The sequence below is a fragment of the Xyrauchen texanus genome, chromosome 24 (genome assembly GCF_025860055.1).
Source record: "Xyrauchen texanus isolate HMW12.3.18 chromosome 24, RBS_HiC_50CHRs, whole genome shotgun sequence".
Lineage (NCBI taxonomy): Eukaryota > Metazoa > Chordata > Actinopteri > Cypriniformes > Catostomidae > Xyrauchen > Xyrauchen texanus.
Genome location: NC_068299.1, coordinates 35,268,206 through 35,293,594, shown reverse-complemented (window position 1 = coordinate 35,293,594; position 25,389 = coordinate 35,268,206). Strand labels below are relative to the sequence as shown.

Genomic DNA, 25,389 nt, shown 5'->3' with positions numbered 1-25,389 from the left:
GAAAGAGAGAGAAAAGGAAGGTTAAGTGTAGACTACATACAGTGGATATAAAAAGTCTACACACCCCTGTTAAAATGCCAGGTTTTTGAGAGGTAAAAGAATGAGACAAAGATAAACATGTCACAATGTTTTCCACTTTTAATGTGACCTATAATGTGAACAATTTAATTGAAAAACAAATTGAAATCTTCTTGGGGGAAAAATGAAAATTAAAAACTTAAAATAACCTGGTTGCGTAAGTGTGCACACCCTCTTATAACTGGGGATGTGGCTGTTGTTCAGATTTAACCCATCACATTCAAACTCATGTTAAATAGAAGTCATTACACACCTGCCATCATTTAAAGTGACTCAGCTGTTCTAGTAGGATTTTCCTGAAATATTCTTAGTTATATTCTTAAATAATCTCAGAGCAAAAGCCATGGTCCGCAGAGAGCTTCCAAAGCATCAGAGGGATCTCATTGCTGAAAGATATCAGTCAGGAGAAGGGTACAAAAGAATTTCCAAAGCATTAGATGTACCATGGAACGCAGTGAAGACAGTCATCATCAAGTGGAGAAAATATGGTACAACAGAGACATTACCAAGAACTGGACGTCACTCCAAAATTGATGAAAAGACGAGGTCAGGGAGGCTTCCAAGAGGCCTACAGCAACATTAAAGGAACTGCAGGAATTTCTGGCAAGTACTGGCTGTGTGCTACATGTGACAACAATCTCCCATATTCTTCATATGAATGGGCTATGGGGTAGGGTGGCAAGACGGAAGCCTTTTCTTACAAAGAAAAACACCCAAGCCCGGATGAAGTTTGCAAAAACAAACATCAAGTCTCCCAAAAGCACGTCGTTTGGCCATAATTCCAAAAGGTCCAAAGAACACCATACCCACAGTGAAGCATGGTGGTGGCAGCATCATGCTTTGGGGCTGTTTTTCTTCAACCTGGGCCTTGGTCAGGGTGGAGGGATTTATGAACTGTTCCAAATACCAGGCAATTTTGGCACAAAACCTTCAGGGCGTCTGTTAGAAAGCTGAAGATGAAGAGGAAGTTCACCTTTCAGCACGACAACGACCCAAAGCACACATCCAAATCCACAAAAGCATGGCTTCACCAGAAGATTAATGTTTTGGAATGGCCCAGCCAGAGCCCAGACCTGAATCCAATTGAACATATGTGGGGTGATCTGAAGAGGGCTGTGCACAGGAGATGTCCTCACAATCTGACAGATTTGGAGTGCTTTTGCAAAGAAGAGTGGGCAAATATTGCCACGTCAAGATGTGCCATGCTAATAGACTCCTACCCAAAAAGACTGAGTGCTGTAATAAAATCAAAAGGTGCTTCAACAAAGTATTAGTTTAAGGGTGTGCACACTTATGCAACCAGGTTATTGTGAGTTTTTTATTTATTTATTTATTTTTTTCTTTCTCAAAGATTTCTGTTGTTTTTCAATTGAATTGTTCACATTATAGGTCACATTAAAGGTGGAAAAAGTTCTGACATGATTTATCTTTGTCTCATTCTTTTACATCACAAGAACCTGTCATTTTAACAGGGGTGTGTAGACTTTTTATATCCACTGTATAATAGATGATGAAAAATAAATAAGAGTTTGAAAGTTGTCCGCTCTCTAATGGAAACGCAGTCTCAGGGGGCGTTAGGCATCATTTCCTTTTGCTACCTCTTTCCACAGAGAATATAGTGTTCTTTTCTGTAAATGAGAAGGCATTCATCCAAATGTAGTGTTTAGTGTGAGGAGATGGGCTCAGCTCTTAAAGATAAGTAAAGAAAGAAAAGTTAGTAAGTACAAAAAAAAAGAACCCTGCTGAGAAAAACTTCTTAAACCAGCTTTGGCTGGTTTGCTGGTCTTATATAGAATAAGCTGCTCTAGCTGGTCTACTGCTCAGCTGCAGTCAGCCAGCTTGTCTCCCAACCTGAGCAGCTGACAAGTCCCCAAAACCACTCTGAAACCATCAAACAGACCAGCCTGGAGGAACGAACAAACAAATGAACGAGCGAATGTGAGCATAAATGAACAGACATCAGAGGGGTTCACAAACATGACAAAGCTATCATGGGCTGTTGAGCAGTTGACAGCAGTCTGGACAGAGTAAGTGTGACGTAACCTCCTCTGTGTCAGAGAGAGTGGCAGTGCTTTAGGCAGCTGCTGTCTCTGAGACCTTCTCTCGCTCTGTCTTTATCTGCTCTTTGAGATATGTGCTGAGACAGCAGCTCTCACATCTGGCAGATATTCCACCTTCTATCTGCTAACAGCTCCCACCAACAGGACACTCTTACATCAGCTTTTAAATCTAAAAATTACAGAGACCTTACAGAAGTTAAGCATTTTCACAGCCCTGAAGTGGATTTGTTCACCCAAAAATGAAAATTCTGTCATTGTTTACTCTGCTTCTTGTTGTGCCAAACCCGTATTAAATTCTTCCATGGAACCGAAAATTAGACGTTTTGAAGAATGTCCAAGCTACTTCTTTTCAATGCAATAAAAGTGAATGGTGACCACTACTGTCAGGCTCCAAAGTGGACAATAAAAGTATTGCTAAAGTAGTCCATATGACTTGTGCACTATATTCCAAGTCATCTGAAGCCATACAATACCTTAATGTGTGGAACAGTTGAAATTGAAGTTGTTATTTGCAGACATTCGTGACTTCCCCCCTAACTTTTAATGCTTGTTTATGCTTCAAACCTGGCGCATTCATGATATAAAGGTGAATAGATGATGGCAAAATGTTCATTTTATTTGTTACCTATCCCTTTAAGTGAACCTTATGGTATAACTCTGATGCAATCCAATTAGAGAGAGCTATTTGACTTTTGCTGTCAGCTAACTTTTAAATGCATTAAGCTTTCGTGACCTGGCACAGCCAAACCCATGCTTAAGTATTCAGTCAAACGTGCATTGTAAATTACGTATATTGACCAGCTAAGCAGAGGATTCACTTCTGATGCCATTATTCAGCACTCCCTGTATATGTGTGTGTGTGTGTGTGTGTGTGTGTGTGTGTGTGTGTGTGTGTGTGTGTGTGTGTGTGTGTGTGTGTGTCTGCGTGTGTGTAGTTTGAGAGGAACGATCCGGTAGATGGCAGGATCACAGAGAAGCAATTTGGAGGAATGCTATTGGCCTATAGTGGAGTTCAGTCTCGCAAACTCAAGCTGATGCAGAAGAACCTCAAAAGAATGTTCAAAGATGCTCAGGTAGGCAAACCACCTATCTGAAAGTGCTGTATGTTGTGTGTGGGAAACGATTATGCAAGAAGAGCACGGTGAGCTCAGGGATCTTCCATCTTTATTCCTTTTCCCATTTTCTCTTAAACACTTTGTGAACACTGCGTTCTAGCTAGGCACAACATGACTTTTCTTCTGAAACAAAAGTCCCACATTCATGGAAAACCTGAAAATATCAAGGAATTTTAAAGATGTGATTTCCACACCAGGAAAATGTATTGAATTTACTAAAACGTAAAGTAATTTCTATTGTAAGTTATATACTATAAGATTTTCTTGTTATATGATATTATTCTTATATTACTATTAAAAACCTCTTATTCAGTAATCATTAGTGCTGCAACGATCAGAATATTTGAGGCTGATACGAACAATATTTTAACAATGTGATTGGCCAATACCAATCCAATCACCGATATTTCTTTTTAAAGTGTCTTTAGCCACACTGTAAAACTACAATCAATTTACAGTAATTGTGAAATGCTAACATGTATTTGAAATGAAAAGAGTTATAAATAGTTCTGTTGTCACTATCGAAGATCAGCGTGACATACTAGCAACCAGTAAACTCCATGAGAGCATCACACACAGTAGAAATACGTTCTGATATCAAATAAGAGATATTTCCACTTGAAGCTCCAAAAACGCTCCAGTTAGAAATCATGAGCATCTGTGATTTTTTTACCGTCTTTGGCGTTTTGCTGTAACTCAAATGACTAATTATTAAGCAACTGCCTGAAGACACGGTGCGGAGTCAGAATGACTACCATAATGACTCTTAAAAATTGGCACATTAAAATTCATCCACGTGTATTTCACATACATTTTTATAACAAACCAGCATATTCATCTGAATTACAGCATGTCTGAAAGTGTACATTTGCATATGCTTAGAATTACCAATAAGTCACCCTCCAGTGGCCACAGTGTCTTGCTTCGAAGGCCCAGCAAGTGCTCATTCATAAGTTGTAGCAGTGTATGTGTGATTGAGTGTGTGTTGCTATTCAAAATAGATTGGCCCTGAATCTAGTCACAATTGGCCAAACGCTGATCACTGATTTAAGATGAAGATCGGACAATCTAGATAGATGGCCGATCAATGGGAACTTTACTGAGAGCAAAAAGTGCTGTGTAAAGCAATTAAATAATTGACAATTACAATATATTTGATTAAAGGGTTATCATCCATTTTTCAATTATTTTTTTCTCCTGAGGTCATTATTTAACAACCATTTTCCATCCAATCTGTGGCCTTTCTATGCTGCTGTGCCTTTAAGAACTGCCCCCTTTGCATGTGAAATGAGCAGTTGTTCCACTCACACACAGGCAGCGGGTTTGCTGTCAGGTTCAAGTTTGTCGCGGCCCCATCCTTCAATCACAGCCTCTTTGTCCCAGACCATATGCCCCAGACCATAAGGTCCCGCTGATCAAACAGCACCTTGGCTCTCTGGGCCGCTCTGTCAAATCCAGCCTCAAAAACCTGGGGGTTGTGTTTGACCAGGCCATGTCTTTGGAGACACACTCTAAACAGCTCGTCCGAAATTGTTTTTATCATCTTAGGAACATCTCTAAAATTCGCAAAATGTTATCAAAGAAAGATCTGGAAATAATATTTCATGCTTTCGTATCAACAAGACTTGACTACTGCAACTCTGTTTTTATCTGTCTGAATAAGTCTGCTTTGAACAAATTGCAAATTGTTAAAAATTCTGCTGCTAGACTTTTAACAGGTGCCCCTCGAAGGTCTCACATAACACCAGTCTTAATGGATCTCCATTGGCTCCCTGTAAAATTCAGGATTTTAAGATTTTAGTGCTGACTTTCAGAGCCTTTAATGGTCAGGCCCCACATTACATCCTGGACCTTTTGAAGTTGTATTCCTCTGACCGCACTCTCCGGTCCTCTGGCCAGAACTTGCTTGCAGTCCCTAAGACTCGTTGTAAGACCCGAGGGGACATGTCATTTCAGTCTGTAGCTCCCAGACTGTGGAACACCCTGCCCCTGTCCATGCGTCTGGCAGACACTGTTGCCTCTTTTAAAAAGGCGCTGAAAACATGTTTATTTAATAAGGCTTTTGGTTGATGGGTTTTTACTAGTGTCACTTTAATCTTACATATGTATATACATTTTATACTGTTTGTTTTTACTTATCCTCCTGTACAGCACTTTGTGATTTTATCTGTGAAAAGCGCTTTATAAATAAACTTCTTACTTACTTTACTTTGTAAAGCATACATTATTACATTGTGACAAATTCACACACTGTTAAGATCAGGCTGTAATGATCAGGGACCTTGTTAAAATAATCTTTAGCTGCTTGTTCTAACTTGGAATTGGAATTCTCCATAAGGATATACAGAGGTGCAGGTGCTACACAGCCAGGCACAACACAAGGTTTGACAAACAATACATACATTTTTTGGACTGGAGATTAAGTTTTGTGTTCTGAACGTTACACCATGTTTTCATAGTACATCAAGCTCTTTTATATCAAAAGATCTATGAAATTGTATTCCTCATTAAATGACCCGTTTAACCTTGCGCAACCCCACGTCCTCATGGGCGTACATTGTGTTTTGTCTTCGCTATATGCTAGGCATAATTTAATTTCATTTATACAGACTGGTCTCAGTTCAGTACACCGTGGGCTGTCATTAAAGGGTAAAACTTTCATGTGACAAAACAACATGCCGCAGATCTCAGTGAAATTTGACTTTGGGAGAAATGCCAACAAAAATACATCTTGTAAGAAGGCTCATTTAGTTTTTACATTGAAACCTGTTTGTATTAAGAAAATCTCTTGTTTCATCCAGAATGCCTTTTAAATAATTTCAGTGATTTATTGTTAAACAGCACACTGTTAAACACAATGACCTTCAATGAGGACTGTAGGACAAATTTAACTTAGAAATCCAATATTCACTGTTTATTATCACATTGAGAATCAATGGGTTCATCCAAAAGCTGGAACATTTTGCTTTCAGAGGCTGTATACAGGGTTAGGATGAAAATAAGGTGCCTTTCAAACTGTTCTGAGACCAGTGCAGACAGACAACATACTGGAGGTTAAGACATTCACTTTTTAGGGAGCAATGAGGCATCCTATAGCTTTCATATGGAGAATGCATTCACTCCTGACTTCTGGTCAAAAGATCAGTTTCAGGTTGCAGATGATGTTTGGACCACTTAACATGTTTGACATGGATAGTGATAAGCAATACTTAGATACAGACTTTATTATGTATAATTTGTTTTATTAATTATTTTTAAAAAAATAATTATGATAATTTCTGATTGGTAAAATGCTTCAGCACATGCTATCACTTGTTTGCTTGACTGTGCAGAGAGAACGTTGAGATTTTGTTGCCAAAGTAGAAGAAAGTGTTGTAACATAAAAGTCAAATTAAGTGGAATAATTTTTATTGGTATAGCTTTAATGTCTGTATGAAGAACCAAAACTCCTAGAAACATTTGAAACAATTTGATAAAAAAAAATAAATAGCTGACTTTCTATAGCATGGCATTAGGCATGTAACGATACACAAATTTCACTATACGATGCAATACATGAACCCACAAATGTTCTCTCATATTGTATCTTTTTAATCATGACACAAAAAAAAAAGCAGAGCTATATAATAAAGTAACTTAAACAACAGCACTGCATTTATTTTGTTTGATTGTAATGAGGAAAAACTCATGAAATGATCATGTTTGTCAACAATCAAGTCATTTATATTTGTATAGCACTTTTCACAATACACATCGTTTCAAAGCAGCTTTATAGAAAATCATGCCTTAATGTCTTAAAGCCTCCAGGGAGCAAGCTAAAGTGACTTAAGCAAGGAAAAACTCGTTATTTAGTGATGAAAAAATGTTTAAACTTGAGGAACCTGACCTATGGTTTTATGATACATGTAAATAATCCAATATTATTTACATTTACATTTATGCATTTGGCAGATGCTTTTATCCAAAGTGACTTACAGTGCTCTTATTACAGGGACAATCCCCTGGAGCAACCTGAAGTTAAGTGCCTTGCTCAAGGACACAATGGTGGTGGCTGTGGGAATCGAACCAACAACCTTCTGCATACAATCCCTGTGCTTTAGCCCACTACACCACCACCACTCGATTATTTAGCAGCTTGAGGAAAAATGTATTGGCACATGTAATCTTTTTTCATCTGGGAGAGGCACAACTTTGCTGCTGCTGTGTTTCTGCATTGCAAATCCAACGATTTGTGCGGTGATGTCGGCGTAAGTAAAACGACATGTTTGATATACCGTAGCACTGGTACATGACACCGCTGTTTGTCAAACTCAACAAGCTGTAACGCTACAATCTACTTGCCATTTGCCATCGATTTTCCCGCCTATGTACTGTAGAGCTGTTGCTATGTTGTCCTGTGAGTGCTCAGCATGACCTCACCTTGGAGGACACTGTTCTGCACCCTCAATGTTGCACTACTTGGTTTTAATGACACTATAATGTGTTTATTTATTGTACAATACATACAGTATTGTATTGTGGGCGTCGTATCGTACAGTACGATACAGTATTTTTTCACACCCCTGCTTGGTTGTCTTATTAATCAGTTTGCCATAGTGCGTCATGCAAGTAAATATATCCAAAAGCTTGTTTTCTAGCTCAGAATGGAACATATATTTTAGTACTATTAAGATTTTATTTGCAATGTAATTTTTTATTTTTATTTTTTTCGGGACAACTACCGTATTTTCCAGAATATAAGTCAAAAAATGTCTCATCATATGAAAGGTCCTGCGACTTATAGAACGAAGTGAATTATATACATAATTTATGCACAACTTATGTCGGCTGGTCAAACACATGCGCACTAAAACAGATGACATCATCAGTTATAGAGGTGTTATAGAAGCGTTTTAAAGTTGCCAATTCACTATATTTTCCATTACAAATTATTTTATGCGACCAGTTTAAAAATTTTGTCCATCATAACATTATTGTTCTAACAAACTCTATTCCGCTGTCAAACGCAACTCCTCACATGCCCATAAAATGACTTTTCATCACACTCATGGTATAAAAATTCAGTCAGTGAACCGGATAATTAACACACAGCATAGAGGGTAATATATCAGAAATATCCACAGATAGACAGTCACTAACGTTAATGAATGAATAGAATACAACAGGTGAATTGTTTTACTCAAAGACTAAAGGCTGTTTATTTGTGCTCAGCATAGATTTACAGATGTTATGAACAGATGACATAAAGAGAATATAAGAAACTGTTACATACGATTACTAAAAGCAAATTCTCCTTGTTTTAAACAAGTCCAAAAACACCATGATACGATGTGTAGATTCCCTGCAATCTTCACGGAGCGCGTTTGACATCTGAAGCGGTTAAGGAGCTCTAAAACCAGGTTATTAATTTCTTTTGACTTGTGGGTGAAATATGACCCAGACATGTTCATGACAGGATCTTTGAGATTCACTCAATTACACTAATTTCGTAGAGGAGCAACTTAAATGTTTGGAGTGAAAACATAGCGTCAGCCACTTCCAGTTACATGAGAGAATTACAGCACTCTGGAGTAGGAAAACAGTTTTATCAGTAGAGACATTTAATGTGCGTGTCCCTCTTAAACACTCTCTTTCTGTAGTTATGCTTGTTAAAAGGATTTTAAAACGATATTTACAGGCTCTGTGCTCATTGCAAACACAGCATGTTTTTCCCAGCTCTATTTGAGAGCTAATATTCATCTCTCCTCTAAATGAGCTCAATAAACGAACGTGTCATTAAAGAATTTAACTAAATGAATTGCTTTATTGTAAATTTGTCCCTCTGGTTGTAGGGTATCACGTTTGAAGAAGTGGAGAACTTCTTCACCTTCCTGAAGAATGTGAATGACGTGGACACTGCACTGAGTTTCTATCACATGGCGGGCGCCTCTATAGATAAAGGTACAAACACTCGTACATACACAATCCCTCAACTCTACTGTAATCTCATCCTCAAACAGACCACACAAAGACTATTCATGGACAGCCTAAATGTCACATGAAGAACACAAACCATGGTTAGTCTCTTGACTAGTTACTCAAACAGTCCCTTGCTGTCTAAGTGGGCTGTTCTTGGTCAGGATAGGCCGAGAAGTGTACCAGATTTCATGCCGATCATCAAAGAGTTGGCTCTGGTTGACTTGCTTTGTAATGAGAGAATTCCCAGTTCTGATCTGCATAGTGCATCATCTGTTTCTCTCTTCCTCCTCTCTCACTCCCACCATCAGCAGAGCCGCTGGTCTGTTAAACACTCCACCAGATGCAGCCCATTTCACAGCAGCTGGCGCTCTTCCAAGCAGTACTTAAATAATCTTCTACACCCTTGCTGACTTCACACGCACACGCACACACACACACACACACACACACACACACTCCTCTATCTTGTTCCTGCTCTCTTTCAGGCAACGCTATATGTCTCCATCTTGAATCGTCCTTTCTGTCTAAATTCATGCCTGTCCTTCAAACAAGAGCAGTCTACATGTGATTTCTGTGCATGATTACAGCCTACTGTACATTATCAGTTGTTATACATGTGCAGAGACAACTAGACATTTACTTTTCTGATTAAAATTTTAAAACATTTACCGCCACACTGATAAGGCATTGCTGTAAGATTGCTAAATAAGTTGTTCTGTGTGGTTTTCAGCATGTTGTCCCTTACAAAACGTTCATGACAAATTTGCCACAAACTTGCTGCAAATTCACCCCTGATCATTTTTACATGCCAATGAAAAATGACATGTATTTGTCACTTGAGTATTTGTCAGGGGCTGGATGATTACTAAGGTGCTCTCAGTGGTTGCTAGCAGGTTGTTATAGCGTTATAGCATTAATGTGGTTGTTATAGCGTGTGTCCTGAGATAAAGGGGTTGTTTGTTAGCGTGTTGCTTTACAGATGCTAAGAAGTGGTTGTTAGCATGTTGCTATATGGTTGCTAAGGTGTTCTGATTTGTGTTAGCTTGTTGCTATATGGTTGCTAAGGTGTTCCTGAGTGTCCTTTTCAGTCTGTTTCTATGTGGATGCTAAGAGGTGGTTCTTAGCATGTTGTTATATGGTTCATAAGACCTGTCTAAGTGGTGTTTAGCATGTTGCTATATGGCTGCTAAGGTGTTCTGAGTGTTTTGCGCTTGTCGCTATACTGATGCTAAGGTGTTCTTTGTGGTTTTTAGTGTGTTTCTATGTGGATGCTAAGCAGTGGTTTTATCATTATTTCTATTTTGTTGCTAAGGTTTTCTGAGTGGTCTTTAGCTTGTTGCTATATGGTTGCTATAGTAATCTAAATATTTTTAGTGTGTTTCTATGTGGATGCTAATGTTGTTGGCATGTTGTTATATGTTTGCTAAGGTGTTCTGAATGTTTGTTAAGTGGGTTTCTATGTGGCTGCTAAGAGGTTGTTCTTAACATGTTGCTATATGGTTGCCAAGGTCTTTTGAGTGGTTATTAGCCTGTTGCTAAGTGGTTGTTAGCGTGTGTTCTGAGATAATGTTGTTTGTTAGCGTGTTGCTGTGCGGATGCTAAGCAGTGGTTTTAGCATTATTTCTATATTGTTGCTAAGGTTTTCTGAGTGGTCTTTAGCTTGTTGCTATACGGTTGCTAAGGTATTCTGAGTGTTTTAGTGTGTTTCTATGTTGATGCTAAAAAGTTCTCCTTGGCATGTTGCTATATGTTTGCTAAGGTGTTCTAAGTAGTGTTTAGCTTGTTGCTATATGTTGTTAAGGTGTTCTGAATGTTCTTTTAGTGTGTTTCTATGTGGATGCTAAGAGGTGGTTCTTAGCATGTTGCTTTATGGATGCCAAGGAGTGACAGAGATCGGATCAAAGTTAGCCGCGCAAAATGGAAAATGCTGTCTATCAGGAACTCACTGATCCTTTTGAATACAAAAGAGGCTTTTCATCAGCTTGTCATTTCTTGGTCTCTTTTTCTCTTCTAATATGTTCTGATTCTGAGGCTGTGTCTGGAAGGAAGCTGGTCGCCTTGAGACTGACTTTGATGGATACTCACTTGTTTCTCCCTGGCTTGTCTGGTTACTCTCCCACCAAATAGAACAACTGTTCAAGTGGCTCCCCACTTTCCTACTTGTTCTGGCATTGTGATGACGTTTTAGGTTGTGCAGACGTTGCCAGTTAACCGTCCATCCACTTAACCCTGTTCATATTTTGACAGGATGTACCATGGACTGATATTCAACAACAGATCAGCTTCACATTTTATATTTTGTCAGTTATTTTTACATAACCTTTCTGTTTTTTTATAAATTATTCCAAGTTCAGTCATGAAACTCTACATGGCACAAGCTGATAGGTCCTTTGACTTGTTATGTGGTAGCCAATCAACTAGCATACTCTTTCTTTGTCTAACATTTAAATAGCCTCAGTTGTTTGCAGGTTCAGTAAGTAGGGTTTACTGCAGCACACAACATGAGTTTTCACTTTGAAACCCTCCTCCTTCCCAGCACCACATGACGAGATCTGATTCAAAGCGATTGCATTTATGTCTAATTGTGTTCAATTTAAACCTGGAAACAAAGTTTTTGTATTCTGAAAAATTGAAACAAAGAAAACGTATGACGCAAAATGATTAAGAAACGTTTATGCAGTTAATTTGGTCAATGTCACAAATTTTCTTACATTTGATTAGTGACCTAGAAACCCTGTGTTCATGTTCTGTCAAGACCTTTTTTTAAAAATCAAAAACTTTATTTTCAGGTTTAAATAAAACTTGGATCCCAGGTTTTTTATGTTTACTCAGGGCTTCACTGTATATATTTTAATATCAGACAGCTAAGTTCAATTGATGCAGGCTGAAAAAGCGCCCCCACTCCCTGGCTCCGGCTCCCATGTCTACCACCATTCCTGCTCCTGGATCTTCTTCAAAGTTTCAGACAGGCTGTTCTCTCTCTATATCCATCTTTTTCTTTACCTATCTGGTGAAGCTTTCTCTGCAGGGACTGAATGTCCAGTATTGATCAAGCCCAACAAACCTCAACACAATATCAACTAATCAAACTCTGTTCATAAAGCTCCTGAGCGGGAATATACTGCTCTGTTCCTGCTCTTATTTATCACTGTACAATCTAATTCTCTCATTCTCTCTCTCTCTGTTCATCTCATCCCGTCTCTACAGCAACCATGAAGCAGGTAGCACGCACAGTTGCCAGGGTGGAGTTGTCAGACCATGTGTGTGATGTGGTGTTTGCACTCTTCGACTGCGACGGTGAGTGTTTGTGTGCGTTTATAATAGTGGTCAACTGATATGGGTTTCAGTTGAAACAATATCAAAAGAGCAGAATTGCAGATGGCTGACATAACATGACATAATACAGTAAATATATGACCAGTCATAATTTTGGACACCCCAACTGATTCTTTGTTAAAAAGTCATCAGAACTATGAAGTAACACAAATGGAACTATAGGAATTATTTAGTGACCTAAAATGTATATTTCAAAAATGCTTTTCAAACAGTATTGAATGAGTTTCCATGTATGCTGGACTGATTGCTTTATCGTCACTATCTGGTCCAATTCATCAATTAATAAAAAGGTTTAAAAGAAATTCATACTTAGGCTCAATTTATATTAATCTACAAGGGTAAATATACAGTACATATTCAGTAGGGTTCAAAACTTTCTTAGGGTTACTTAGGGTTTCTACTTTACATTTTTAATTAATACACATTTCAAATTACATTGTCAGTGTAACAATTTGAGTAAAATAGTAATAATAATTATTTTTGAATATCTTAATATTTGGTATGTGCTTTTGCATTAATTACATTATTAGCCCTTTGATGAGCTCAGGGCTGGACTGGGAAGAGAAATCGGCCTGGGATTTTACATAGCAACTGGCCCAAAATTTGAGCGGGGGTGGGGGTGTTCGCTGTGCTTTTTTGCATATCGCGGCGGCATTTTTGGTCCGTTCTGCATTACGAGGCGGCTCATTTTAGCTTAACCGGCCCGCTCGGTTCTCCTGATGTCCAGTCCGCCCCTGATCGGCCCCAAAGTGCATCGGCCCACCGGGTAAAAGCCCAGTATGCCAGATTACCAGTCCAGCCCTGGATGAACTCAACACTTTTTTTTACACATTATTTACTCTAAATTCACTGGGAAAAAAAAAAAACTGAAAATGGGCACAAGACAGTAGGCCGGAATGACCACTTCTGTTTATTACCAGTCAGGCACAGTTGTCGACTGATTGCCAATCATTCCAAAACGACCAAATATCATCCAATTAAATGGCCTTGCATGCCTATTTTATAAGTATCCTCTTTGAATTCTGCTGAGAATGACTTTGCAGATTGAGTTGGCAAGCACTTCTGATGATAATTAACCATCATATTTCTCTCTCTCTGTCATCTGCTCTCTTTAAGGTAATGGAGAGCTGAGTAATAAGGAATTCATCGCCATCATGAAACAGAGGCTGATGCGTGGGCTGGAGAAGCCCAAGGACATGGGTTTCACCCGGCTCGTGCGTGCCATGTGGAAGTGTGCCCAGGACACCGCATGGGACTTTGCCATGCCTAAACAGCAGTAACACTTGGGGAGCCGTCATCTGATGGAGTTGAATTCATCTTTAAGGAATTATCTCGTGAGGCATATCTGATACACGCATGCTACAATAACTACTGCTCGTGCATTCTGTGTCATATTAAAGACGCCCACACGCAACTACTCAACATCAAGACAAAGAAAGCTTGGTTATCTTGTATGTATTTGTCAGTGTTTAAACATTTTTGCAGTTGCACAATTCTTCACATGCTAGAATTCGACTAGGCATCAAAATAGCAAGAGGTTACAGTGACAGAGGAATACAATGAACGTCTTTGTCCTGAAGCCAGTGCTATGAGTTTCCATCCTTGAGGGTATTTAAAATGAATGTTAGGTTATTTGTATGATTTTTACAATTGATTTAAAACACTTGCTTTGACTATATAAACAGAATGCTCCCATGTGAGAAGCTTACATTGCACTCCTTTTCTCAAATGTATCCATATGCCCAAGTTAGAAATTAATTATTTGCATCCAACTAACAAGCAATTTCCATTGTACTATTGTTCCATTGAACTGCATTAATATTTTGAAAATCTCATTATTTAATTACTTTTTCTAAGAATGATGGTGAAAGAGCGATACTATTAAACGATTTTTACATTACTGAAGGCTGCAGTATGTGTGTGTTAGTTATTTAATATGAGGCAAGTTCAAAAGTGTGCAAAAAATTACATTGGGGTTGGAAGGGGTTTAAGCACAAGTCACAAGGTGTGAAGTGTAGTTGCAATGATAGAATCTAATAATAAACTGTTTATTTGTAGAAAATAAGAATTTTAAGACATATTTAGTGTCTAAACCTTTGGTAATAGAGTACCAAAAATTAAGCTTTATATACAATTAATAGAAAACTTAATTTATTGTTTGACTTCCTGAGGTGTACAACCTTTTCTGAAAGTCAAGCAACTCTTTCACTGACACTGAGCATGTTTACTTGTATAGCAATACGCTGATAACTATCAAAAACCAGGGTAACACTTGAAATGTTCTTCTTGTTAAGGGTTTATAAAGGGGTTCATGAATTACCAAGTTATTTACAAGTGCATTGTAAAGCATTGATATGCAGCTGTAACAACATAAATAATTAGGGCGACTTTCATGCAACACTTTTCCAAAAATGAGCATTTTAACTTATCAAAATCAGAATCTAGCAGGAATCCAATGATGTCCTTAAGGTAGGCCAAAACCAGCCTCTCAAATGACTTCATGACCACAGAAAATCTGATTTTTTTGTGAGGGTGACAGGTCTGTAGTTATTAAGTTTTTTTGGGGACCGGAATGATGGTGGAGCGTTTGAAGAAGCAGGGAACTTCACACTGCAGTGATCTATTGAAGATCTGTGTGAAGATGGGGGCCAGTTGGTCAGCGCAGACATTCAGACAGGCAGGTGAGACACCGTCTGGGCCTGAAGCTTTCCTAATCTTTTGTTTTTGGAAAACACAGGACACATCCTCCTCACAGACCATAAGTGCAGGTTGAGTAGCAGGAGGTGGGTTCCAAGAGGTGTTGGTGTGTGTGAAGTGAAGATCAAAGATGGGGCTTTTCATACCTGCAGGGGGGGGGGGGGGAGGGTCGGGTCTATGTCCTCATGGTGGCATATTGACTCACCTCAATCCGGGTGGTGGAGGATGAATCTCATTTGCCTCCACGTCTGAGACCATTAATCCACGCATATTATCACGTGGCTTGTTGAGCGTGTTACCATGGAGGCATAGCGGAGGCGTCACGCTATTTTTTGCGACATCTACACAGAACTCACCACATGCCCCTCCAAGAGCTAATCACATAGCGAACACAAGGAGGTTAACCCATGTGACTCTACCCTCCCTAGCAACCGGGCCAATTTAGTTGCTTAAGAGACCTGGCAGGAGTCACTCAGCATGCACTGGATTCGAACTCATGACTCCAGGGGTGGTAGTCAGCTTCTTTACTCACTGAGCTACCCAGGTCTTCATGCTCATTCACAGCATACATCATATAAAAAAATGCTGTTGACATTAAAATATACTGAACTTTATGATCATGTTTCTAATATTTTAAACTGCTTACCGTAATTTCCGGACTATAAGCCGCAACTTTTTTCCCACGCTTTGAACCTCGCGGCTTATACAATGACGCGGCTAATATATGGATTTTTCCCACTTTCAAATTTTATAAAAAAAACAAAATAAAAAAATATATTCTGTGACGTGCTCAGTTTTTCGGCAGCGTGAAGCTTTCATTAGACCAATGAAATTGCCGAACGGGTTAAGGTCAAAACAACTTTTTTTGTTTACTGTTTAGATTAAATCGAGCGCGCTCAAACTTCCCATCATTCTGAATACGGTAGTAATTTTGTCACCCTCACCATGGCAAAGACATGGAGAAACGCATATGATGCTGCTTTCAAGTTGAAAGCGATTGATCTGGCTGTTGAAAAGGAAATAGATCTGCTGCACGGGAGCTTGGTCTTAATGAGTCGATGATAAGACGTTGGAAACAGCAGCGTGAGGAATTGACTCAGTGCAAAAAGACAAAATCTGAGGCTATTCAACTCCGACACCGAAGGAGATGGCTTCAGTGGTTTCAGTGCACAGGACGAGGAAGATAGTGACCAATTACTTTCTTGGTAGGCTACTATTTACTGCAAATGTTTTATTACAAGCCGTGTGTGGCAGCGGGGGCGTGGTCAAGCGCCCGTCCGGGAGAGAAAAGCTGTAAGGGCGCTTACACCTGCGCTAAATTATGTCTAACACCGGTGTCTAATTTCAAGTGCCCTGCTTCACGTGTCCTTGGAAAACTGTCACACGGGCACCAGTGTGACAGTTTTCAGCAGGGCACTTGACGTTCCAGGTAAGGCTTTTAATGGCCACAGCAATGTTTACAATCAATTTTATAAAGTTTCTCAATTCTTCTATGCGCCAACACTAGACTGACGTGTGTCACTCTCTCAGCTCTGTGGCTGCTGCCTTTTTATGCCGCTCTCCCCATGCTTACTGAAATTAGACACCGGTGTTAGACATAATTTAGCTAAGGTGTAAGCGCCCTTACCGCTTTTCTCTCCCGGACGGGCGCTTGACCACGCCCCGCTGCCACACCGTGTTTCGTTAAAGCCTATTTATTTTTGTTACAAGCTGTGTTTCTTTAAAGCCTGAGTGATGAACTGAGTAAAGTTCATTTGTTTCAATGTACCGGTAGGCACCTGCGGCTTATAGACAGGTGCGGCTTATTTATGTTTAAAATAATATTTTATTTAAAAATCAGTGGGTGCGGCTTATATTCAGGTGCGCTCAATAGTCCGGAAATTACGGTAAATGCTTCATATGTGTCCAATTTACATTAAAGTACATTTTATAGCTAACTAATGTTGAATAAATGTTAATGTGAGGTAAAATGGCTCAATATTTGGCAGGTGTTTGCCAGTGTTGTAGTACTCGAGACTCGGACTCGTCTCGGACTCTGTCTCGAGACCATATTTTAATGGTCTTGGTCTTGTCATGGACTCGTGTGCATTTTGACTCGGTATTGACTCGTACTCGAACATTTTAGGACTCGGACTTATTCCCGAGTCCACTCGAGTCCAATTCAAAATATTTTTCATGATTATTAATGTATGTATATAATATTTCTTTAAATTGATTGACACGCCCAGTGATTGGTGATTTTCTAGTGCGCAACTGCGCATGACTTGAGACTAGTTAGCGCAAAGGCAGCAAGATTCCGGTCAGGTAGGGAGGATGTGAGCCTCTAGCAATGTGTGACAATGTCTGCTAAATCGACCATTATTCAGTTTGCCTTTAAAGGACACAAAGAATTCATATGCAGTAAGACTTTTAAAAAGAAACACTCTGCAACATGTACATTCTACGGGACTTCAATTACAGAAGCAAAGGGAACAACTTCCAATTTTCATCGTCATGTGGAGCGAAAGCACAAAGAAAGGTAAGATTAAGAACTCATAATTTCTGTATATGCATAAAATGTATGCACCATTTATACAGCTAATGCTAGTTCGGTGTAGAAGTCTGCAAGGGACTACTTTTTTCGTCCCGCGCTCCCGCCATGTGCTCTCCCTCACGATAAGAGGGTAAGAGGATGCTCTGCACACGCAAGGTCTCTCTCACTCGCTTTAACTCTCATACGCAGTTTGGAGCACAATCTCTGTCTCGCATGCACGCTCGCTCGAGATTTTAACAAATTTGCGTTACAACTAGTCTTGATCGAGTGGCTAAACAGGTGTATATAGAGTGGTACAGTAATGTTATGTGTACTAGAAATGTTATATGGATGTATATAGTGGTACAATGAAATGATGTTATGTGGACAAGAGCACTTAATACTGACAAATTGTAATAAAATTACTTTAACACCACCTACTATGTGGCCTTTTTACCCTAAACTGATAATATTTTTTTAAACCAATATCACTAAGTAAATAAAAGTAAATTAGGTAATCAACCCTCTCTGGTCTCGGTCTCGACTCGGACTCGACCCTCTCTGGTCTCGGTCTCGACTCGGACTCGACTCTCTCTGGTCTCGGTCTCGACTCGGACTCGAGTGAGTTGGTCTCGACTACAACTCTGGTGTTTGCATAAAAGTTGCCCTTTTTATTTATGTTATCAACGCACATGAATGATTTATAATGCAAGTATAAATGAAAAATTTGCCATTAATGAAGTCCTTTATAAACCCTTATCATAGGGAACTTGAAATGTAAAAAAAAGTTATTCAAATGTAATTTTTTCTTTTGGTCTTGGAGGAAATGGATAAGTGAAAATAATATTTGCTGTGATCTCCCATTCACCGCTGTCCAAGTGTACCCTGAATGCTTACTTCCGTGTTCCAAAACCCGGAGTGTGAAAAAGGTCTATAGCGCCCTCAACTGACAAACTATGAATCGTAGCCTCAACTGGGGTTTCCCTCCAGGATTCCCCCACTGTATGAGCACATTAGGGAGAGTCTATATCTTACATGTGTATAGAATATAGTATATGTGATTTTCCCACTGTACTCGCAGAAATGTTGAATTCTTTCCGCTGTGTTGACATGTAGTTGGGCACCATCCTATGACATTTGTTATGCACTGTGGTCCACGCATGCGCACTCTTCCATCACCCGTCAGAACACCGCTTTTGTTTACATGAGCACATAAAGCCACGTTAAACGGGCGTAAGGTAATCAGCGTTCTTGTTAATATGACGTTTCAGAACGTCGCTTTCTGCTAAAACCCTGGAATAAACCATTTTCGTAAGTATGTAAATGTGGTCACTAATCTGCTTCAAATGAGAATGAGCAAAACTATTGACAGGTGAAAAGTGATGATGTCCACGAACACCATTATTATTATTTTTTTTTGCCGTTTACAAATTCTACAGCTGTCACTGAGACCGGTGAGATATCTCAGGACACTTATTAAAAAATGTTGCATACTTTTCCATGGAAGAAAATAAATAAATAGCTTACAGCACCTTTAAAGGGTTTTGTGGGTTTGTTTACAATTTAATTTGACAGTTGGGAGTTTGAATTACCCAGCATTCCATTTACCCATTTGAACATTCCGTCAATGTAAGCCTGTTGGATTTTTCTGATTCTTAATCTTCCGCTGAAAATTGTGAATCTGATTAATTAGAAAAGACCTAGCAGTAGAAAGTCAGTCCACTGTCGGCCATTTTTGGAACGCTCTCGGGTGGCTATTTCCAGTCATGCCAGTTCATCTATTCTCATCTACTTGAATACTCGAAGACCAAAATCTCAAAAAAGGTTGGCCAAGATTACGATCAAAGAACAATTTAAATCAGCTATAACATTTGAATAATAAATTGTGATTCTTTACCTCATATTACACAAAAAAATTAAATAACTCCCAGCCTGTACAGCTAATGCGCATGGTTAGTGATTTGATTGACTGGCCAGGTCTGTATCTAAAAGGTGATTGGCTATTTTGCCTGTAAGGCAAAACTTCCTTTCTACATCAGTTGACCATTGGGGCACTAGAGCTTCTTGTTTGAGTTTTCAAGTTTCTCCCATTCATTTTAATAGAAGTGGCCTGTCTCTTCTAAATACTCTCCGTGCACACTATTCCAGAATAGTCTGAATGAAGGTCTGTGCCAAGTTTAGTAAATGTTCATAAAAGTATGTTGGCTTCATCAAACCAACACAAGTAAATGCTGTGCCCCTGTAAGAACCAGTGATTAAATTTTACCAAAAACATACAAGCAGTTGAGTTTCATCAGTCAAGATTTTAATTACATTTAGAAGACTGATAATAAAGGAGAAAAAACACAATCCTGTGTAAATAGAATGGACAATAAAATATCAGAACTAAAACAGAATGAATGATTTGTGTGCCATTTGTGGGTGTTCTTCATGTCAGGCAGACAGAAATGGGCGGAGTCATTAAATTGATGGCTTCCAATTCAAATGGAACCGTACACCAAAAACTAAAAATCACCAGACTCAAGATACATTGATAGGCTCGTACATGTTAACACAACCATAAAATTACATTTGTTATATTGACATTGACCATCAGAGACAACTCAACATTTATCCTCATTTCTCTCGACAAAGAGCGGATATCTCATCACAAAAAAAAAAAAAAATTCCATAATTTCTAGTACGATATTTACAATTGCCTGTTAGAATGAGCTTCCATAATATTTCCAACTCAAAGAACATTTTATAGTACTGCCAAAACATTGATTTTTACATGGAAGCCAATCAAAATGCTTTTAATTTGCAGAACTCAATGAACCGGTGCCACCATGTGGTTTCCATGTCTAACTGCATCAAGGCATGTAAAAGGTAAAGACATCAATATGAACCAGACTACTTTCTGTTGCTGCCTTCAGTCTATGCTGGCTTAATGGTACTGATCGCAGAACAGTGTCAGTGTACCGCCAGCGGTGCAGGAAGAGAAGGTAGAAGGGTTCGAACATTGCTTGCTAGAGCTCATACAGCAAAGGAGAAATAGACAAGATGAGTTCTGAAGTTGCTTGTGTGGTTTGGATCTCAGTCACTCTCGAACCTGATAGAATTCACTGTGGTAGAGATGGGACCGCCTCTGTAACTGCCACGCTTTTTCTTGGTCTTCTCGTGACGGAAGGATTTGCCCTTGGTGAATTTAAGAAGGTTGTTGGCTTTTTGCCCCCAGTCTCCGCAGGCTCCCAACTAAAATCATTAATAGACAAGTCACACAAATGGAACAAGCCATGATATACTCATTAAAAAACATCTTATCGTAAATGTTAGTCTATTTTATGGGCCACAATTATATTTGCAGTGTAAATGCTAATTTGCCTACTTGCCTGTAAAACAATGTGCTAAAACCAGTAATGTGGGACTTGAAACAAAAATGCCTATCTGAAGAAAAAAGAATGAGCGGATACCAATAAATCAATATACCGATCAGCCACAACATTAAAACACTACCTGTGTAATATTGTGTACGTCCCCCTCGTGCCACCAAAAACAGCGCCAACCCGCATTTCAGAAAAGCATTCTGCGACTATATTCTTCTCACCACAATTGTACTGAGAGGTTATCTGAGTTACAGTAGAATTTGTCTGTTAAAACCAGTCATCAACAAGACATTTTTGTCCAAAGAACTGCCGCTCACTGGATGTTTTTATTTTTTTTGGCACCATTGAGTAAATACTATCAGTCAGGTGGCAGGTAGTTTTAATGTTGTGTCTGATCAGTGTTTACATGGAAGTTTCTTCAACTTCAGGCACTTCTCAGTCTTGTTAAAAAAAAATTCACACTCGCTATTTTTAAAAATGTGTATGTACATTCGTCAGAGATGTCATTTTCTTATTCTTAAAATCAAAAAAATTTTGATTCTGGAAATGACACTGTCCCAGCAGTGTCATTTCCAGCACATCTCAAATTCTGTATGGAGTTTAACAGAAATGTGTGCTGGACATGACAGCGATTAAACTTAATTTTTATGTACCAAAAATAAATAAATAAATAAATAAATATATATATATAAAAAATGCCCGACTTTGTCAACATTTTGTTACAAAAATACAAAATTAAATATTTTCATGCTTTACATAATTTGCCAAAATTACAACTTGATTGGAAATTGGTGCAAATAATGGTATATGCCATTTACACCATATTTAAATACTAATACAGTATGGGCATCACTGCAGTGTGTTTATTTACAGTCCCACAGACAATACATTAGCCCCTACACCTAAACTTTACCTTAGAAAAAATTACCTTTGGTAACAGTTTATTTTGTGTCCTTGTTACACATATAACACGTATTTACTATAGTAATAACAGTCAATGTGTAATTACAAGTAAATTACCCTAAACCACACCCTTAGCCTTTAGTAAGTACATGTGGTTAATTGCAGTTAATTGAATTAAGACTATGGTTTCTGCCAAAAAAAAAGCATGGTTACAACAATATTAGTAACAATGTAATCTTAACACAAGCGATGCCGAGCAGTGGGAACGAGTGCGATCGCAGACCCCGCCTCCGGATCAAACCGGTCTCTGCACTCTCCAACATTCACGGTGACCAAATCACTGAAATCAACATTAATATTACATTTTAACTATTATATATATTAAAAGGAAGTATCAAGAGTGGAAACGGGAAATCGGTTTCGTATAAAAAGGTGTGGGAAAAAAAATCCATGCCACTGCAGCAACATCTATTGTTCAGTTTGACGAATATTTCTGTGGTTTCTCCAGACTATTGGGGTGCAAATAGACACTCCGTATTAAATATTCTGCTCTCTAGTGATTTTAACATGATTGGTCTTCGTTTTCTTCAAACATCACTTGTCTCATTCATCTCAGGAATGCTCTTCACTCATTTTTGTTGAATTGGAAAACAAGTACACAAATCTTATTATATTACAAAAAAAGACACCACGACTGGAGTTGTCATTTTTGAACTGTGAATAGAAATAATTTTCACATATTGAGAAATGGTTTATTTCACTCTTGTTTGTTTAGATTCCCAAAAATTTAAACATGTAATAATTTGAAAATGATGATCAATTCCCAATGTGCTCTAGCTCCTCATGGTAGCGTAGCGACTCGCCTCAATCCGGGTGGCAGAGGATGAATCTCAGTTGCCTCCGTGTCAGAGACTGTCAATCTGCGCATCTTATGTGGCTTGAGCACGTTACCGCGGAGGCATAGCTTATGTGCAGGCTCATGCTATTCTCTGTGGCATCCACGCATAACTCACAACGTGCCCCACCGGGAGCGAATCACATTATAGCGTCGGGGCGTTTCCTTTTAAAGACACTCGACACGCAAGTTTTGCTTCAGCAGAGTGGCAGCTCCAGCTCCACTTATTCCACAACAAGAGTGCTTCTGTATTTACATTTGTATTTTTGCATTCCCTCATACTTTGCGATCTACAGTGCATAGAGTGCATCCGATGCCACCACTGCAAATCAAATTGGGCCTTATGAAACAATTTTTCAGAGCTCTAGATAAGGAGTCGGCAGCCTTCAAGTACCTTCAAGACTTATTCCCTAAGCTCTCTGAGGCAAAGGTCAAAGCCGGTGTCTTCGTCGGATCACAGATAAAGATGATCCTGGAGTGCAATGAATTCCCAGCTTTCTGGGCAATCACAAGGCCTAAAACGATGTGGTTGACTCTGGTGAAGAACCATGGCACAATGGGCTGTAGGATGTCCAAATCCTTGATTATTGATTATTGAATATTGATAAATTCAAGGAGAACATGGCAGCGTACTCTGAGCAGCAAGGAGAGCGCTTCCATCAAGATATACTGAACTTTGAATGCCGCTACCAAGGACAGTATAACGAGAACATGATGGGAGACTTCATTCGGGGGCTGATTCATGAACGCGATTTACAGTATAATTCTAAATCTCAAAAAACTACTCTGTTCTAAACGTTTTGTAGTCACTTCAGTATAAATGCATGATCATTTGGATTCGAATGTTGTATTTTTCTGACTTTGTGAACAAAGCCAAAATGCACCTGTTTTCTCATTGGAAATAGGCACATTTTGAAATATCACTGTCCTGGTCACAAAAGCAAAGTTTGTGGGGAATAATAGCCATTTTCTATACTTTTGAGGTATAAGCAATTAGGAAATAACACTTACTACCCAGAAACAAAAATTGTTACATAGTGTAATTGATTAGTTTAGGTCAGAGAATGCTGCGAATGCATTGATTTCCAAGGGGATGGTTTGAAATTGGGGGGGGGGGGATTATGAGACGTTCAACATCTCTTCATAAATTTCAACCATTTAAAAATATTTAATGTAGCTTTATACTCTCAAAGACATCATTTGAGAGGCAAAACTTGTATGAAAAACACTTGGTGTCAAGTTGGAGCTGAGGTTGTGCTGACGCGTCACTTCATAGACTTCAATGTATTCGGCAGCACTGACACAAGTTAGAAACATCAGTCACTTTTACAGATTAATAGCTCTTCCGCCATTTTCTCTCAATGACACACGAGGTAGACTCAATGCTGAAGTAAACGAACAACATGCCCCTCTCATTCAATCGGTCGGTCCAAATAGCAGGTAACTCAATTAGTTTATGAATGTCTCACTGAGCACAGAGAGTTCCCATCATTCCATGTTTTTGTACATGTAACAAAACATTTTTACTGATGCATATTTTTCATTCATTTTCCCCAAAAAGCATAGTTTTTTTAATTCAGCTTATTTTTAAACCGTTCTTTGTAACATTTGTGAATAAAAACAAAATATACAATTTACAAACATCCCGTACTTATTATTTGTAACTTCAATTATAAATTGATTACTCTGTTTTTTTCTAGGTTAAGAGTACAAAATTACTCAAACGCCCATCCCTAGACAATACCATGTGTAAACAGGGCTACATTGATAGTCTCACCTTGGCGTCAAAAGAATTGTCTGCAAGCCGGGGGTCTACTTCAATCTCGTCGTCTCTTATTCTACGGAAAGGAGCATTGGATGCCTTTAGAGGCCACACAACAAACAGAGAAACAAACAGAAAATGCATTTAAGCAGAAGTGCATAAACAAACTGTCAAATATGCCCATTTGGAACATGAGCAAAATGGAGAATTGTTGCCTCCGCTGGGAGCTAATAATTGAGAGCCAATTGAGAGTGTATAATTATTGTGTATAAAATAAAAAATAAAAAGTGCTAACATTGCAATTCTGGAATATTAAATAAAGTACCAGCCATTTAACTTCTGTTCTGCATAAAAACTAGAGACCAATTCATTAGCCAATGTTTAGCCCTTTTCAGACGGTCTGTTTATGAATGGAGATCGTCTTAGCGGATGAATGGAAGTGTTGCATTCCAAAATCTAGCCTCTCTCCAATATAACTGAATAAACAATGTTTTCAAATCTTAATATATTTTTAATAAATATTGTGTAAGAAAGTGGGTGATTCTCACATAACCTGTCAGGAACATTTCTAAATTTAACTAAAAAAATAAATAAAAAAGGCATTATCAAGAAAGTACTACGTAATGGATAATGTATAGTCAGCCGATGGTTATCACACAATAAACATCGAGAGGGTGATCAGAACCCTGACGCTACTAACCAAATAAA

At 38.7% G+C, this 25,389-nt stretch overlaps 2 protein-coding genes across 5 annotated transcripts in view; one reads left to right on the top strand and one right to left on the bottom strand.

Moving 5' to 3' along the window:
- The window catches only part of LOC127617477 (calcium uptake protein 1, mitochondrial), a 76,952-nt gene extending 62,506 nt beyond the window's left edge, over window positions 1–14,446 (top strand). Inside the window, exons 9-12 of the mRNA XM_052089454.1 lie at window positions 3,074–3,211; window positions 9,085–9,193; window positions 12,419–12,508; window positions 13,664–14,446. Coding sequence (XP_051945414.1) covers window positions 3,074–3,211; window positions 9,085–9,193; window positions 12,419–12,508; window positions 13,664–13,827 — 501 coding nt within the window. The 3' untranslated portion in view covers window positions 13,828–14,446. The remainder of the gene's footprint in view (window positions 1–3,073; window positions 3,212–9,084; window positions 9,194–12,418; window positions 12,509–13,663) is intronic.
- Window positions 14,447–20,045: 5,599 nt separating this feature from the next.
- Window positions 20,046–25,389, bottom strand: part of nolc1 (nucleolar and coiled-body phosphoprotein 1) — a 30,094-nt gene continuing 24,750 nt past the window's right edge. For 3 of the 4 annotated variants that reach the window (XM_052090297.1, XM_052090298.1, XM_052090300.1), the window contains 2 exons: window positions 24,697–24,780; window positions 20,046–20,990 (listed from right to left, as the gene is read on the bottom strand). In XM_052090297.1, the coding sequence (XP_051946257.1) occupies window positions 20,832–20,990; window positions 24,697–24,780 (243 nt within the window). In that variant the 3' untranslated portion in view covers window positions 20,046–20,831. The remainder of the gene's footprint in view (window positions 20,991–24,696; window positions 24,781–25,389) is intronic. The other variant, XM_052090299.1, reaches the window with a different exon arrangement.